At 45.4% G+C, this 15,049-nt stretch overlaps 1 protein-coding gene across 7 annotated transcripts in view; it reads left to right on the forward strand.

Annotated features, from left to right (window-relative positions):
* The window catches only part of BLACAT1 (BLACAT1 overlapping LEMD1 locus), an 82,728-nt gene that overhangs the window by 17,882 nt on the left and 49,797 nt on the right, over positions 1–15,049 (forward strand). For 2 of the 7 annotated variants that reach the window (XR_013987363.1, XM_081009140.1), the window contains exon 1: positions 6,482–6,813. The exons of 4 other annotated variants lie outside the window; for them this stretch is intronic. Coding sequence is in view for 1 of the 3 variants with exons in the window: in XM_081009135.1 (XP_080865261.1) it covers positions 10,986–10,988 (3 nt within the window). In the remaining 2 variants the exon portion in view is untranslated. Of the gene's footprint in view, positions 1–6,481; positions 6,814–9,707; positions 10,989–15,049 lie in introns of those variants that run through there. One more of the 7 variants, XM_081009135.1, reaches the window with a different exon arrangement.

Genomic DNA, 15,049 nt, shown 5'->3' on the forward strand with positions numbered 1-15,049 from the left:
CACAGCACATGTGTGTGAGAAAGAGGACAGGGACCTGAACCAATGTCCACTGTGGATCTTGCTCCTGCAGGAAGTAGTGATGGCCACAACCTTGGATGGCTTTAAATGGGGATTAGACACATTCGTGGACTGTCAATGGCTATGTCCTTCCTCCACTGTTGAAGGCAGTATTGGTTGCTGGGAATCGGAAGTGGAGTGAGTGCTGTTGCACTCAGGTCCCGCTTTGGGGATTCTCATAGACATCTGCTTGGCCACTGTGATAACAGGATGCTCGACTAGGTAGACCATTGGTCTGATCTAGCAAGGCTTCCCTTGTGTTTGTGTATAACCTAGACAGCCATCTTATTTTTGACCAGTGGCATTTTTCTTCACTACCCCCCCATGAGTATATATGTGTTGCTTGTTTAATAATGGAAATTATTTATAGCAGGGGTCAGCAAACTTTTTCAGCAGGGGGCCGGTCCACTGTCCCTCAGACCTTGCTGGGGGCCGGACTATATTTTGAAAAAAAAATTAAATGAATGAACTCCTATGCCCCACAACTAACCCAGGAATGCATTTTAAATAAAAGCACACATTCTACTCATGTAAAAACATGTTGATTCCCGGACCGTCCGTGGGCTGGATTGAGAAGGCGAGTGGGCTGGATCCAGCCCCCGGGCCTTAGTTTGCCTACCTATGATTTAAAGCCTGTGTTTCCACACTAGATGCCCAAGTCAGCTAACATCAATATAAACGCAAAAACGCACAGCAAAATGAATGAATAAAAAGGAGAAGATTTAGGGAAATGTCCCCTAGTTCAGTGGTAGATCACCTGGTTGCATGCAGAGGATGGCGGGTTTTAAACCACTGCTAATTGCCGATAAAACTGGACTAGATGGGCCAGTGATATTTCACAAGGATAATCTATACCACAAATAATGTGAGGAGAGGAAAGGTGGCCTTCTACAGGAAAGAGGAGAGTTCCTCACTTGGTGTAAATAATGGGGAAAAGATGGCTCTACCCTCTCTTGGAAACTTCTGTCTGTTTCCAGCTTAATGAGGAGATGGGAAGAACTGGAGCAATGATGACACCCTGTTCCACTGCCCTGTGCAACGTGCATGCGACAGATGTTCAGAAAAGTAATGAGTTTGCACATTAATTTCAGGAGCTACCGCCCAATTAATACCTAGGGTGGGTGGAAGGGATGTGCCTTCAAGTTGGACGGCTGTTCTGCAACACAAAACCTGCTAAGGATTCTGCAGCTCATACTGTGGGGGAGACCGATTCTGAAATCTGCCTTTCCTTCCATTTGTGATGGTTAGTACTGAATGCCAGGGATGCATACATGACGCAGATAATGTCAACCTCATTGGTGTTCTGCAGTGCAACTTAGGACGCACCTTTTCCTTCCAATTTATGATGCAGAAAGAACTATTATTCCTTACTTGCTATCAGCTTCTACTGTGCATGACTGTTAGGACTGAAATTGCATTCCAGCTTCTCCCCGGTTGCCTGGGCTTCCTGATTTCAAAAAGACACATGGGAAAAGTTACTTTATGGTGTCTTCCCCTGAGTTTTATTTGAAGTGTGGGAAGCTGGAGCAGCGAGGACTCCTGAGAGCAGCATACTTACTGATTTTGTTTTTAAGTTCATCTTGGAGTGTTGGACTAGGACTTGTGAAACCAGGCTTCCAGTCCTCACTTGGCCAAGGAGCTCACTGGGTGACTTTGGGGCAGTCATTGTCTCTCAGGCTACCTCACAGGGCTGTTGTGGAGACGAGAATAAGTGGTGTTTGCCACCTTGAGCTCTTTGGAGAAAAGGTAGGATATAAATGTAATAGCAAATAAATAACAGTGGCAGGCCAACTGTATTATGAGGATGGGGCACTGAAAATTCATGCTATGTGTCACATTAGTGACCTCTAGGAGCAGGGAAAACTTCATAGGGGATTTCTTAAAGGCCTGGATACCTCTCTCCGTTGTATGCAGGGATTAGGATGCTGCTATAGCTGTGATACACAACACTGCTACTAAAGCAGAATTATAAAACCAGACGGTTAAATATCTCTCCATTCCAGCTCCTGTTTCAAATAGAGAACAACTAAATATTCATAGACAACTTTCAATCAATCTGATTGCTCTACTGAATTTTCATGGTGCTTCCATCAAGAACTTTAAGTTCAGATCTGCCTCATATGTGCTCATGAATGATGCTTCTGAAAATACCATTATGTTTGCAAATGCTGCTTTTGAAGTTCACAGAGGTGCAATAATTTTGTTGCTCATTAGCTCTCATAGTATTTGAGATGCTTTAATCTGGTGTTGCTGAATGGTTAATTCAGTGTCTACATCTGATTACTTTGGGGACACACAGTCTTGATTATGTACTTTGTGGTAGCTTGACTCCATCTCAGGTGTGCTATGAATATAAAAACAACCTGCCCGCCTTGATTCTAGGTGATGGGAAGTTCTGAAAGAAAATGAATAGGCCACAATTTAGATTTGGGTACTTGTCAAAGAAAACCACAAACTGCACATCTGTACAGCACATTAAACCTCTGGCTGGCATAGTATCTTAAATTATATTCAAATTAGCTAATATCTGTGCAAATAAAAGACTTGACTATTTTATCTAGCCATTGTTAGAGCAGATTCTTGGATCAGCTGCAGAGGGGTATCCAGTGTTGTTAGACTCCAGCTCCCATCAGTCCCCACAGTCTGTGGGCAGAGATCATGGGATTTGTAGTCCAACAACATCTGGAAGGCATGGCCACATGGGCTACCCCTGGTCTGATATAGGCTCACCCAGATGGTGATTTGCTTCCCATGTTGCTGGTCTGGTGTCACAAGCAGTGAATTGTGTTTACTTCAGGTCAATGGTATAATTCAGTGGAGAACCTGCTAGTGGAGAGTTTAAGGAAGTTTCAGAGTGTGTCCCTTCACTGAATTCCTGCTCTTTCATTCTTGTCTTGTGAATTTAGTTGATCCACTATTGTGTGCATCATGCCTTCTGCCTTCTGTGCCCTTGGTGCATCAAACAAAGTGGCAGGTGTCAAAGGGTGTGTTTGTGTGTGTTCAGATGAGACCTTTTCAGAAAGGCATCACAAAAGAGAAGAAGTGCTGCAAACCAGCTCACTGAGAAACATGAGACATGTAGACAACAAAATACTATGGATAGAGTAAGAGGTCAAAGCCATGCATTGTTGTGGAAGTGTTTCTGGTGAGCGTGTGGAACGTGATGTGGCATGATAGCACAATATCCTTCCTCCTACTGGAAGTGTGGCTCCAGTTTTTTCCTTCAATAATACCAAATTTGTGTAATTGTGGCTATGAAATCACACGTTCTTGCATAATTTTAATACATTTCTGCAGTGCACCGGGCCAGAGGCGGCAGTGGGGGTGGAGTGGGGGGCAGGGAGAATAATCTTGAACTACAGTTGTGAACTCACCAGGTCCAGAATAGTGATACAGCTGTGCAGAGTTCTAGGAGAGGGTGGTGCCTACCATACAAGTTAACAAAGTTAAGGCATGAATGAGCAGATAGAAGAAGGTTACTTAAAGGGCTTTTTTTCCAGCCTGAACTCACCAGAACTCAGTTCCGGCACCTCTCAGGTGGGCGCCATTGCCATTCTAAGAGAACGAGGGAGACGTTTATGGTGAGTTCTAGCACCTCTTTTTCTAGAAAAATAGCACTGGTTACTTCTATTCTGATTCCACTATATTTGGGATGCATCAAGCTTGGGGGGGGGGGCTGCATGAGGTGTTAGGTAGCACCTCTCTGGTGGGAGACACATCATGCTGTTTCTGGGGTAGTTTGTGCACTTTTGGTCCCCACCCTGCACTCAACTCTCATCTATGGCTCCTAGAAGTTGCCAGCATACAACAGCAACCACATCCCAGGAATGGCTTTGACTGGCTAGCTATACCAGGTGAGGGTAGCTGATGGGTCTCAAACCTTTGGTGAGTTAGGGACTGCCCCTGCATGTGAAGATGGATTGAGTAGACAAGACTAATAGTGGGTCCAGTCAAGAAGGTGGTTTCTGCATGTGTTATAGGGGTCAAGTGAGGGGCAGATGGGGCTTGTCAACTTGGGAAGGTAGCCCATCTAGGAGAAGGAAAACTCCACTGCCTTGTGGGATATCTTTGGGAGGAAAAAAAAGGCTAAGGAAGGCTTACACCAGCGGTTCTCAACCTGTGGGTCCCCAGATGTTGTTGGACTACAACTCCCATCATCCCTGAGCTCTGGCCTTGCTAGCTAGGGGCGATGGGAGTTGTAGTTCAACAACATCTGGGGACCCACAGGTTGAGAAAGGCTGGCTTACACAAATCCAGAGTGGAGTCCCTAAGATGGTTTGATGGTGCCTTGTATGACTCCTTCTGGCAACTCCTGCAGCCAAACTGGTGCCAAACATATTGCTCTGCTTTCCTTTGGACCACAACAGTGAGGCTGAGAGGACGATCTTGTCATCTGGGCAGCTCAGGAGCTTCATACACACTGCCCAGGCTTGTGCCCCGGGGAGGTCACTTTGGTGCTGCTAAAGCAGCAGTTTGGCTTCACCCCGGAGGCACACTCCATGGTCTCTTGAGACAGGTGGATGCCAGCATGAAGGATCAGTCAAGAAACAGTTCAGCAGGATACAAGCATGGGCAGAAAAAGGGGGTGCACTGGGGGCGGGCCGCCCCGGGTGTCACCACTGAGGGGGGTGACAAAATGCTGGGCGGCACTCACCACAGGGCCTGCAGTGTGCCCAAGCCACGTGTCTCACTTGGGAGTGACGCGGTGGCTTGGGCGCCCTCAGGCTCTGCGCTGCCCAAACGGTGTGCCCACCACCTCCCCCTCAACTGTAGGGCAGCTGAGTGGGAGCAGGCAGGCAGACTCCACGGAGCATCCTGCCCCGGCTCACCCCGCCCTGCGTGCTGCCCCAGGTGCCCAATTGGCTTGCTGTCTCTTGACTGATCCTTCATGCTGGCATCCACCTGTCTCAAGAAACCATGGAGTGTGCCTCCAGGGTGAAGCCAAACTGCTGCTTTAGCAGCACCACAGATTTTACACTGGAAAAGAGGGCTGTGGACTGAGCATCATAAGCAGACTGCTGGGTGAAATGTGTGAATGAGTTCATTTACTTTTGCAGTTATCAGTACCAAATCTCACAAAACAAGCTGTGCCATTTTTGGATGCACCCAAAAGTGCCAGAGCCCCTTTTGCAGAGTTCTGCATTTATCTAAATTTCCCTTTCCTATCATTTCCTTTGGGTCTGTGGGATACCAATATTCTGCATGTGCTCTGGAGATAGTGAGATCTGTAGATACAGCCACCAGTGGCAATCATACTAGAGTCTAGACACTAGATGAGCAGCAAACTATATCTCCAAACTGTGCTCACCTCTTTGCCAGGTGAGTCATGGGCAGAGCCCTCCATCTCTGGGTAGATCAGCCTGGTTCTGCAGAACTGGACTCCTATTGCAAAACATTTCTTAATGGCAATTCACTTCATGAAAAGAATTACAGAAGCAAATCTTCAGCGGCACAGTTATTTTTAGTGACCATTCATCCACTAAGAACAAAAGTTCTGTCAAGCTCCATTGTGAGGATCATGCAAATGAAAGCCGCCAAGCCAAATAATAACAATAATAATTTTTTTAAAAAGAAGCCCAGCTAGGAACAAAGTCAAAAAGAAAGATCAAGAGCACACAATGTTTGTACCATCATTGCTGCTTCTGAAAGTTGCACAGATGCTGGCGGGTGGAAGGGGGAGCGGAGGCTTCTGTTTTTCTGCCCAGCCTAATAAGGAAAGACCCCAGTGTGCATCACTTGGTCTTGAGTGCTCACAAGAACACCTTTATGTGGACCGATACATTTCAAAGATGGACCAAATCCTAGATTCCTATCAGGTCCTCTTCCCATGTTCAACTCCAGAAAAGTGATTTGGATGACCTGTCCTTTAAACAGACCCCCACATATCTTGTCACTCTTTATAAGCTAGTCTGTGATTGCAAATTGCCACCTCAGAAACGGACCTCAGGGGAAGCCAAAAGATACAAAGGAAGTGCTGGTGGTGAACAATAGATGGCTAGCTACATTTTATAAAGGAGGCGCTGCTCTTTGAGACACAGAATACTATCTGTAATTTCCTGTCGTGTTGAAATCATAAAATAAATTGAGAGTTGTGATTTTTAAAATCTGGTCGCAGGGAGACAGAAATAATATAGTGTGTGTGCCGGAGGGAGAGAGACTGCAAATTAATTTGGTGCTTTTTCACTTTAGAATTAATTAGGTTCTTAATTGAGCTTCCTAACTGGGTAATAATGCCCAGATCCAGGAGCCTGCCTTAGCAGAAGGTAACAGTGTGGAACTGTGCGGTGAATGTAAAGATCTCATCATAACACCATTGATGCAGAAGTCTTGCCGGCGCTGCGGCCCAATGAGGAGAGAGCAAGGGATGGGGAATAATGTATTCAATAACCTCACTTTCAGGTTGCAAAGCTCCTTTCCATAGCCTATGCCGGAGGGAGGGAGGCCTCTTCATATGCACTCGTCCAAGGGCTTCCCTCCCCCCTTCCTTGCACACACACACACACACACACACACACACACACACACTTCCCTTACAATTAGGAAGATACCTATTCAACACTGCTCTTATTGCTAGGCTTTGTCTCTCTGTCCTTTCTTAGCTAGCAAGCTCTATCCTGAGTCAATCGGTGTTCTTGCGCTCAACGGTTTGGTTGGTTGCTTTTGTGTTATCTCTGCCCAAGAATTCCAGCTCTGCTGAAGTCTTGAAATTAAGGCACCAGGGAAGAAATCACATAAAGGAGGAGAGAGGGGGGAAAAGTAAGGCAGTGTTCTTCTCTTTCTTTGTTTAAAGTCTTGTCTGGTGGAAGAAAGCATGAGTGACATTTTTGTGAATGTGTGTGCACTGTGTACTATATAATGTTACACTGTATCTCTGTGTTGTGTGTGTGTGTGTGTGTGTGTGTGTGTGTGTGTGTGTGTGTGTCCCTTTATTCTTATTTTAAGCAATGAATCGAATGCCAGTGCCTGTGAATGATAATCATACGTTCTCATTTACGCACACACCCATTTGTTTGAATAGTGTTTTGTTATACCTGCAATCAGTATGTTCACATAAATCTGTGGATTCTTGATGAATAAGAGGAGATATATTGTCATTCCCAAGAAAGTCACCCTAAGTGGATGCGAAGACAAGTAGCTGCATGTGGATAGGGTCCTAAACATACCCATATGTCTGCAGTGGAAAGATAAATAATGTGCATATGCACACACAATAAATCCTATTGGATCAGAGCTCTTTGGCTCAATTTAGATTTGTTTTAAATATAAGACAATTGTATGCAGGCATATGGGACCATTTGCTTATAATGTGTTTACTTTTGCTCATGGTTGGACACTATGTCCTTTTCAGATAATAGTTTTATAGGAGTGTGTGTATATGTGTGGGCTACTAAAATGAACTTTTTGATTTTTTGCACTCTATACATATCTTTGTTTATATGCTATAAAGAAAATTATTACGTCTGCATGATTAAAATGCTGCTGCCATGTGTGAAGTATGCATGCCTTTATAACCATAAGTTTATTTCTGTGGAGACAGGCAACATATACTAGGTATGTTGCTCTTACATACATTTCTTAGAAGTTATTTTGAAATGAATGCAGTTGACTTTAGACTGAGGTGTGCTCATGGAATCAGCCCAATCAGGCACAAGTCCTTGCTTATTGTCAACTGCCATCTGTGTGTATGAGTAAAGCCTTTGTTTTTTCTGATGCCGTTTGCAACCAACTGATGGCTGCCTGTATATTTGTGTGATCAGATAAAAAGTTCCTTAATCTGTTGCAGTCAAATATCCCTCTTTGACTGCAGGCGAAAGGCAAAGACACACGGTTAGTAATTACATCTCTTTAAAGGAGTGTGACCTGAACAATAGATAATGGTAGGTAGCTTGATTTTATTTAAAAAGTAGCATGCCTTTGGTTACAGTTACAGAGAAGGGTGATGACCACCTCTAAAATGCGACATTGTGCTAAGTAAAAGCTAGAACTTCAGCGTAGCAACTGAGAGTTTTTAAAGGAAGTCTTTATGAAGCCCAATCAACAGGCATAAACAGGAAAGATGAATCAATTCTCGGAAGGGAGAACCTTGATTAAAGTCATTTAGTTATTATAATTACTTCAAGGGTGTACATAAAGATGCACTCTGGGACAGCCTTCACCAGCCAGGTGTTTGGGGCTACAGTTCCCATCAATGGTGCTGGTTGGGCTGAGGGGAATTGAAGTCCAATGCAGCTGGAGGGCACCAGCTTGGCAAAAGATGCTCTAGGTGTATCCCCAACTGCCAATTTAAGAGATAACAGTTTGGTGCAAAGAGACTAAAGACTTTTCACTGATTTACGCTCCTACCAGTAAAGAAAGATGGTCAACATGAAAGCTCGTGAGATGAATAATCGTTTTCTCTGTTGGAAGCTTACTTGAGAAGAACACAAAAGAAAAGGGTGAACAGGGACATAAAGAGTGGAGAGAGGGAATGAGAAAGCAAAAAAGGAATAGAATTTGAGACTGTGTTGGTAGTGAATTTTGGAAGTGTGTGTGTGTGTGTGTGTGTGTGTGTGTGTGTGATCTCACCCACCACAACCCCATGGGGATATTGATTCGTGTTAATAGTGTTTGCCAGCTGGCATGATTGTGAGATGAAAGAGTATGTTGAACTTCAGATAGGATCTCCCTTTTCCTTTGATTTTGCCTCACATTTCCAGATCCTCTGCAGGTTCGCCCAGGATAAGAGAGACATGGCATTATTGGTCATTGCCTTGCTCCCACTGGCTTTATTTGTAATGAAGGTGGAGAAATCTTGTTTGTACTCCATACTGTGCGATGGAATTTGTCTATTAAAAGCAAGCTAGCCAGGGAGACACCGTAGTCTCGATGCAGACACATCCCTGCTGGGAAGAAATCTGCACTCCCTTTGTTTCTGCCTTAATATTTTTTCAATAAGGAGAAACTGCTAGCCATAGATTACAGACGGCGCTGGCACACCTCCTGGGCGAGGCGAAGTGCACTGCTTGGGGGTACAAAGAACATTTGCTAACTATTAATTGTTGAGCTATAGGATCCTAATGTGATGGAGCTGTGTGGGTATGTTTAGACTGGAGAAGAGAAAAGTAAGTATAAAAGGAACAGCTGAAGATGGAGGAGAATTGGTCTGTTTTGCTCCAGAAGGCAGCTAGAAATGGCAGGGAAGCAAATTTTGGCTAAGCATGAGGCAGCACACTCCCCTAATGGTGAGAACTGGTTGGCAGTGGCCCAATTTGCATGTAACATGGAGCCAAACCATAGCTCAGCAGAAATGAGGAAATACAAGTGAGTTTCTGGAGTGAATATTTCAGCCACCATGTGCTCTTTCTCTGGTCCTGTTGCTGCCATGCTACTTCAAACTAGTTTGGTGTGGCATTATGTCCAAACCCAGGTTTGCGGCTAGTCGCTGAGTCTGGTGTCATGAAAGAGGAGCAAGTTGTTAAATATTTAATTTGTAATTGTTGTGTTTTTTACAGCCAGGAAGGAGAAGAGACAGTTACTAGATTTTCTGCCTCAGCTGCCCAAATAGCTTGGCCTGCCTTGAATGCCATGCACCTTGACTTATGGTGGGAACAGGGCACCATTTGCTGCTCCATTTCAGGCAGCAAAATGTCTTGAGCAGCCCTGGGGGGGGGGGGGGAGGCTGTCCGTCTTGGAGGCATTTAAGCAAGGGCTGGGGAGCCTCCTCTCAGTGGTTGCACGCATCCTGCACTGCAAATCCTGCACTGAGCACGGGCTTGAACTAGATAACCTCTTAGCTTCCTTCTAACTCCATGTGTGGTATCCAGCTCAGTTTTACCCAGAGTACAACCATAGAACTGAATGAACACGACTAAGTTAGGTCCATTCATTTCAGTGAGTAAAACTTGGTTGAATGCCACCCTGTGGCCCTGATTCAACTAACCTGGTGTGCTAGTGGAAGCCAGCGCACAAGATCTTGCAAGTGCAATGGGATTTCCCCTCTGCACATCCCCTGCACCTCTCCTAAATCCACTCTGGAGGGTCAGTAGAACCCCCAGACCAGTGCACAGGCGGGGAGGGGAAAGGGGGGATTGTTCCAGCTGGCTAGGGGAAATGCTTGCACTGAAGAAGCAATCAGAAGATTATGACATTGAATTCCACCCTGTGTTTCTGTGATTCAAACTTGGGATATGGATCAAGATAAATGTGAAACTTTCCCCCCGCTTATGCTCAGAAAAGAAGGTTATGAATACTCTAGATTGAGCTAGATTATAGCTGTGAATATCAGCAGAGTGAGCCTATAGATGATTCAGAACAGAGTGTTCATATTTCCAAAACGAAAAAGAGGATTTGCTGATGTCCCATTGCCAGAAAACTGAAATAGCAAAAGATCTCTCTGTGTGTCTTGAAAATGTATTCTGTAAAAGAAAAGGGGGGGGGGATCTCTGAGTGGTGTGAGATTCTAAGGGTTCATGTTTCCACCACCCTCCCACCCATTTGCAATCTCACACAGAGCCCCTTTCCTTTGCTCCCTTTAATGGTCCATCACCCAGACAATCGCCTCATCAGGAAGCTATCCTGGGTTATATTTGAACACTTGCTTGATCCAGGGGTTAGAAGGGTCTCACATACAGCCTAACCCCACAAATGAATAACACTACACAGACACACCCCAGAACAAGACATTTGTCCCCAGATCTACAAACAGCAAAATACAGATTCTCTGTAGAAATACAACAGACAAGTAAGCAAAGGCATTAGAACACACATCATTAAATCAGCTAGTAATACACAATTGCTCTTTTAACCCAATGCCTGTGAAGTAACAGCTTATTCAAGCAAGTTTTCAGTCCATCAGGATCCCTTCAGGCCTTCCTCTTTCTCCTTGGTCCACACTCCCAGCCACATTTCTGCATCTCAGAGCTGCTGTCTCCCACATTTGGCAGTTCCAAATGGTGAGTTTTGACATGTTTAAGCCAGGATGCAAGACTTGGTCCCAGAGCTGCATTGCTCAAAGGCCTTGCACATTCTTTACACTGCATAATTAAACTGCACTCTTGGACAGTGTTCCAAGAGGGGGGCTAGGGATCTCTGGCAGTGGAGGAGCTTCATGCTCTGGCACCGGGGGCGGAGAGCAGGCGGGGGCGTGGCGCGTGTCCTGGGGGCATGGTGGGGTGTGCCACCTGCGGGGGTGGGGCGCCCAGCGCGGGTGGGTGGGGGCAGCCGCGATGGCACCCTGGGGATTGTGCTGCCGGGGGTGGTGTGCTCCCCCTCTTCCTCTGCCAGTGATCTCTGGCACAGTTTCCTATCACCTTTAAACTACAATTCCCAGCATTCTTTGAGGTAAAGCTACAGCAGTTAAAATGGGACAAAGCCTATGTATGTTCTGAAGATGGTGAAGCCTTGTGTATTCTATCCCTTGCCCCACCCCCAGCAGTCCTGATCTTATTGGGGGTTGTTTTGCAGAACTGAGACTCTATTGTCCTCACTGATTCCTAAATGAGTTTATCTGTCCATCCCTCCCTCTCTGCTCTCCCATCTCACCTGTCATTAGTCTGGGTATAAACCTGCTGAAGCTGCACATGCAGACCCTATTTTACAAATATGATGTGAATGCCAGTATGAGAGGCCTCTCTCTCAGTCCTCCTTAGGGTACTACTTACATGTTGTCAGACAAGAAGACGAAAGAGGATATGAATTTGCTTAACATTTCCACATGCTAATTCATATGTATCAGTACAGATTTCAAAATGTTTGCTAAAATTTAAATAGAAATACCACATGTCCTACCATAGTGGGGAAGCCTAGATCCTAGTTACCCCCTGGGAACTGAAGTTTACTCCTCACACAGCTACAGTTCCCAGCACCCATCAACACACTACAATTCCCATGATTCTTGGCACGGTTGCATGTTTTAAATGCCCTTTAAGTACATGATTTGTATGCAGCCTTGGACTGGGGTAGCCCTTCAAATAGCAGACTCCTTCCAAGTGAGGACTGTGTTCTGCCAAGTAGGACATAGGTAAAGGTAAAGGGACCCCTGACCGTTAGGTCCAGTCGCGGATGGCTCTGGGGTTGTGGCACTCATCTCACTTTATTGGCCGAGGAAGCTGGCGTACAGCTTCCGGGTCATGTGGCCAGCATGACCAAGCCGCTTCTGGTGAACCAGAGTAGTGCACGGAAATGCCATTTACCTTCCCGCCGGAGCGGTACCTATTTATCTACTTGCACTTTGACATGCTTTTGAACTGCTAGGTTGGCAGGAGCAGGGACCGAGTAATGGGAGCTCACCACTGACCTTCTGATCGGCAAGCCCTAGGCTCTGCGGTTTAACCCACAGTGCCACCCAAAACTACCACCCAAAACCCTTTCCTGCGCCTTCCTCACCATAAAAGACAGGTGAGAAGCAGTGCCTAGGCCAGTGCCTCTTGCTTTGAGTGTCTCTTGGTGGTCTCAGTTCAGCTCTGTTACCATCCCAGGTTTGGCCAAAAATGTTCCTGGCTTTTAAAAATTTCCTTAAACCTGGGTATATTTGCAGTAGACGGATATGTGACCATAAGAGAGAGAATGGATACAGCTTTTGCAGTTTGCTAACATGCTCTTTGAGGTTCCCTGCACTTATTATCCCTCACCTCCTTTCATCCTGAAGCTTCCAGTTCTTAATCCTATCGGGAACTTAGATCTCTTACCACGGATGAAAGAGGAGGAAGCTTCTGGTCAGGTCTGCACCTGGCAGGTGCAGCTCTGCTCTCCTTGCACTTCCATAGCATAAATGTCACTGCTCACTGAGACCTGAGGACAAACTGCACAGTATGTTAGGCACACTTTTGAAAAAGGAGCCGACTGTCAGCCATTGCTGGTGAGGAGAGATATTACCGTAAACAGAAAACAGTAATTGACAACTTCTCTCCTCTCTTTACTGCAGTGCTGCCTGTTTGCTCATCCTCTTTCTCTCTAGGCCAGGGGTTTCTAAGCCCTTGTTCAGGAGTCTAGTCCAGCCCCCACAATCAATTTTAACCCCCCCAAAAAACAACAACAACCCACATGATTCGTTTGTTTGTTTACTGGACACAGCATTCACTCCACAAATCACCCCTTTCCTGGCCAGCAAATCAATCATTTGATGAGTGGAGGGGAATTAACAACCCTCCTCCTCAGCTGGTTTGCCTGGATCAGTTGAGGAGGTGGGCTATGTGCCTCTGTCTGTGTGGCAGTATGTGTTCAAAATTGCTTGGACCACCTGCAACACTGACATGGGGCCCTGGGAGAATTGGTGAAGGGTGAATTTGGCTGATAAAAGGTTAGCTATCTATGCTCTCGGTGTTGCACCACAGACGGCTGGTGGTGGAAGGAGCAGCTGCAGTTCGTCTGCAGTCCCCCTCTGGGTGGCATGGTGGAGACTGAACTACTCATCCAGCCACCCTGTGGAAGCCAGAATGAAGAGGGTTCATGAGCCTTCCAGAGAAAGAGAGCAGCAGGCGAGTCATCAGAGGTGGCAGCAGCCCTCACAGAATCCTTGCTGCCCTTGTTTGTGTTCAGTGGCTAGTCTTATCTGATCCAGCTCCAATGTATTAGAGCCAAAATAGCCTTTAAAAATAGACAAATGTGCCCATGTCCCTTAGCTCGAACAGTTAAACTTTGTCCCTGCTGATTATAATTACGTTCCACTGATCATCCAGTTATCAATATATACAATTATTAGGCTTGCTAAAGCTTACATGCCTAGCCAATTATGAATTTCATATGCAGTACAAGGCTGAGCAGTTCCGTATTGCCCACACTAATACAGCTCACAGCAGCTACTCTACCTATTTGGGACAACTTTGCAGTGGCATTTTAGCATGAAAAATTCTGCCAGTGACCTTTGGCTGCTCAAACATCTGCCAAATATTCTCAGAATATTTGAAAGCTACATTTGAGATCCAGTGATACTTGATTTCATTTTTTGATCAAACTGTCAATATGTTATAGTATCCCATAGCCTTTGGCATACATGCATACATGCATACATGTAGTATTTGACTCGGTATGTCATCTTGATATTTCAGTGTCGTCAATCTGTCCACAGAGAACATAAGGAACCCTTTAAATGTTGCACAGGATTTTAGGATATTCAAATTCAATTTGTGTGGGACACCACTTGTCTTCACCACCAATCACTGTGAAGTGAGAGTATGCTCTAGAGCAGAGCTGTGGTTGGTTTGGAGCCCTCCAGTGTGAAGCACACTCTGGCCATGGGAGTTGTGGTCCAACAACATCTGGATGGCCACAGATTCTCCACCCCTGACTATAGTGCACCCAACACTCACCTATAGCTGTGCTTTACATGGGAACAGTGGCAGTGATTAGCTTTCTTTCAAAGAATTTCTTCCATCAACACTAAGCTTCTCCAAAAACCCTACATAAAGCCAAGTTCCCTAGCAAATATGTAGCTTGAAAACGACTGTGTGTGGGGGTGTGGGGGTGTGATGGCTAGACTGCAATCATATTTTCAGTATGCAACAGTATGTTTGAGAGCCTATGAGATTTCATATTTTGGATCATTCTTTTTGCAGCCAAACTGGGTGGCTTTATCTAGCAGTTGGTAGGAGTGTCTAATTTTGTTTTTTTCCCCCAAGTCACAAAGAGAGTAAAGGTAACCATGTTGGCTCATCAAAAATATTTCAAATTCCATTTTATAACAATACCTTTATTAGTCCCACCAAAATATCACAAAACAGTGTGCAAACTTTCAAGTTCGACAGAACTCTTTGTCAGGCCAGATGGTAAACACGTGTGGGATGGGGGAGGGCAGGGAGAATTTTTTTCAATTGATGCTGAAACCATGGAATCTGCATCTGGTCACAGTCTTATGATGGAAGGGGGAAAGAGGTAGCAGACATTCAAATGAGGTTCTTTTGAATGCACACACAGGGAACAGAATTACTAGGGGAATTGCCATGTGGGTGTTAAACAGCAGCAGTCGGAGCAGGCAAAGGAGGGAGGGAGCACAGCAAAAGCTCAAATCAAGTGAAAT

The sequence above is a fragment of the Podarcis pityusensis genome (genome assembly GCF_964106645.2).
Source record: "Podarcis pityusensis genome assembly, chromosome: 6".
NCBI lineage: Eukaryota > Metazoa > Chordata > Lepidosauria > Squamata > Lacertidae > Podarcis > Podarcis pityusensis.